The following is a 1,650-nucleotide window of genomic DNA, read 5'->3' as shown; positions in this document are numbered from 1 at the left end:
GCACACCACCCAGGGACTCCAAGAAGGCTGGGTGCTCTGAATTGTCATGCTAAGTTAATGTTGTTATTCACCTGGAAAATTTGAAGTTTGCATGATCATGAGTCATCAGCAGGTAATCACATGCAACTAATTAAATTTTGTAATATATGAAAAAGCTTGATACGTTTACATTACCACTCATGGTAGTCTTTATTCTCTTACCAGCATGTAAAGCTTTCAGTCCTTGGTCTTGTCATAATACAGATTACTAAAGACGATCAGCTTTGTTTTTTTTGCTATTTGACAATTAAAGGCTTCAACGCTTCAAGGCCTTCTGTTATAACTTTTTCATGTGCATGTGCTATATAGATGTAAATTCCATACAAAGCAGCAGAGGTGAGCCTAGCCCTGCCACTAACCCTAATCAGAGACCTGGTGGATGCAAAGGAGTTAAGAATAAAATTCTACCAATTGATTTTTGACAAGGCTGACAATAATGACAACAGTTTGTAAAGCTGTTATCAAGACAAACAATAGCCACATTAGACCAAAAACCTTCATATTACGAAGAGTCATAATATGAATGTTTTTGGTTTGTTTGCTACATAATTTAATAAAAAATTTTTTTATTGTTCTTCTTCAGTTTGGATGCATACTTTGGAAAAAGGTAAAACAACAAAAACTTACCTCATGGCCTTTCTGTGTATATCCTCTGTAGGTAAAGTGGTGGCGCTGTACTCCAGATTTGATGTTATTGTAAGTTGCTGTTTTTTTCCCCATGTATTATGTATGGTACATAGGACCCACATGTGTTACACTGTATATCTTCACACACAATTTCTGATTAAAATACCATAAATTTATTAAAGAAAAAATAGAAACAGTTAAATACTTTATATATAAGCAGTTAATCCAGAAATGTTATTATCTTATGAAAGTAAAATCAGTAGCTGCTAACAACATTGTTGGGTTTTCTTCTGTCCCTAAGAACCTTGCAGCCCAGAAAAACTATAACAACTTAAATATGACAATGCGGGAAGTCATTGCATCCAGATTCTGCTGTGTTGAGGGGGTCCTTAAGTGCTACCCTCATGAAACACTGGAGACCATCATCGATCGCATTGCACAGGCTGAGGTAATACAGTGCAGCCTGCAGTGCTGCAAAAATAATACTTATACACAAACTGCTGGGATACTGTTGGTGGCAATATGAGTCAGACGTGAGAGCTCTTGACTGTGTAATCAAAGTTAGTCCATTAGGCTCAGGTACATTAGGTAGATGCACAACATAAGTACTTAAAATACAGCTTCGATACTTAATGTGTCAGGGTGTACTGATGTATCCAGCAGAGTGGAGCTGAAAAATGTTATCTTTTGTTTCACCAGGTACATCGGTTGGTGTTGGTTGACAGTGATGATGTGGTCAGAGGGATTGTGTCTTTATCTGACCTTCTCCAAGCCCTCGTTCTCTCCCCTGCAGGCATTGATGCACTGTACTCCTAAGCAATGTTCCCTGTAATGTTTCATGTGTCTGAGCGAACACACAAACTCCCTGAGCAACAGCAGACGTGTGCACTGTGGTCACGCCAGCATCAAATCCATCCAAGTTACATGTTTATTAAAATAATCAAATTACAGCATTTATGTTAGACTACTTTTAATTACCTGCTT

General features: G+C 37.8%; 1 protein-coding gene across 2 annotated transcripts in view; it reads left to right on the top strand.

The window, feature by feature from the left end:
• The window catches only part of prkag3b (protein kinase, AMP-activated, gamma 3b non-catalytic subunit), a 12,128-nt gene extending 10,588 nt beyond the window's left edge, over positions 1-1,540 (top strand). For both annotated transcript variants that reach the window (XM_005750780.1, XM_005750781.1), the window contains exons 9-11: positions 698-735; positions 968-1,114; positions 1,366-1,540. In XM_005750780.1, coding sequence (XP_005750837.1) covers positions 698-735; positions 968-1,114; positions 1,366-1,482 — 302 coding nt within the window. In that variant the 3' untranslated portion in view covers positions 1,483-1,540. The remainder of the gene's footprint in view (positions 1-697; positions 736-967; positions 1,115-1,365) is intronic.
• Positions 1,541-1,650: the final 110 nt, after the last annotated feature.

This window comes from Pundamilia nyererei, unplaced genomic scaffold (assembly GCF_000239375.1).
Source record: "Pundamilia nyererei isolate P.nyererei 1_Seehausen unplaced genomic scaffold, PunNye1.0 scaffold00287, whole genome shotgun sequence".
In the NCBI taxonomy this organism is placed as follows: Eukaryota; Metazoa; Chordata; class Actinopteri; order Cichliformes; family Cichlidae; genus Pundamilia; species Pundamilia nyererei.
Note: the sequence above shows the minus strand (reverse complement) of the source record. Positions and strands in the feature narration are given on the sequence as shown.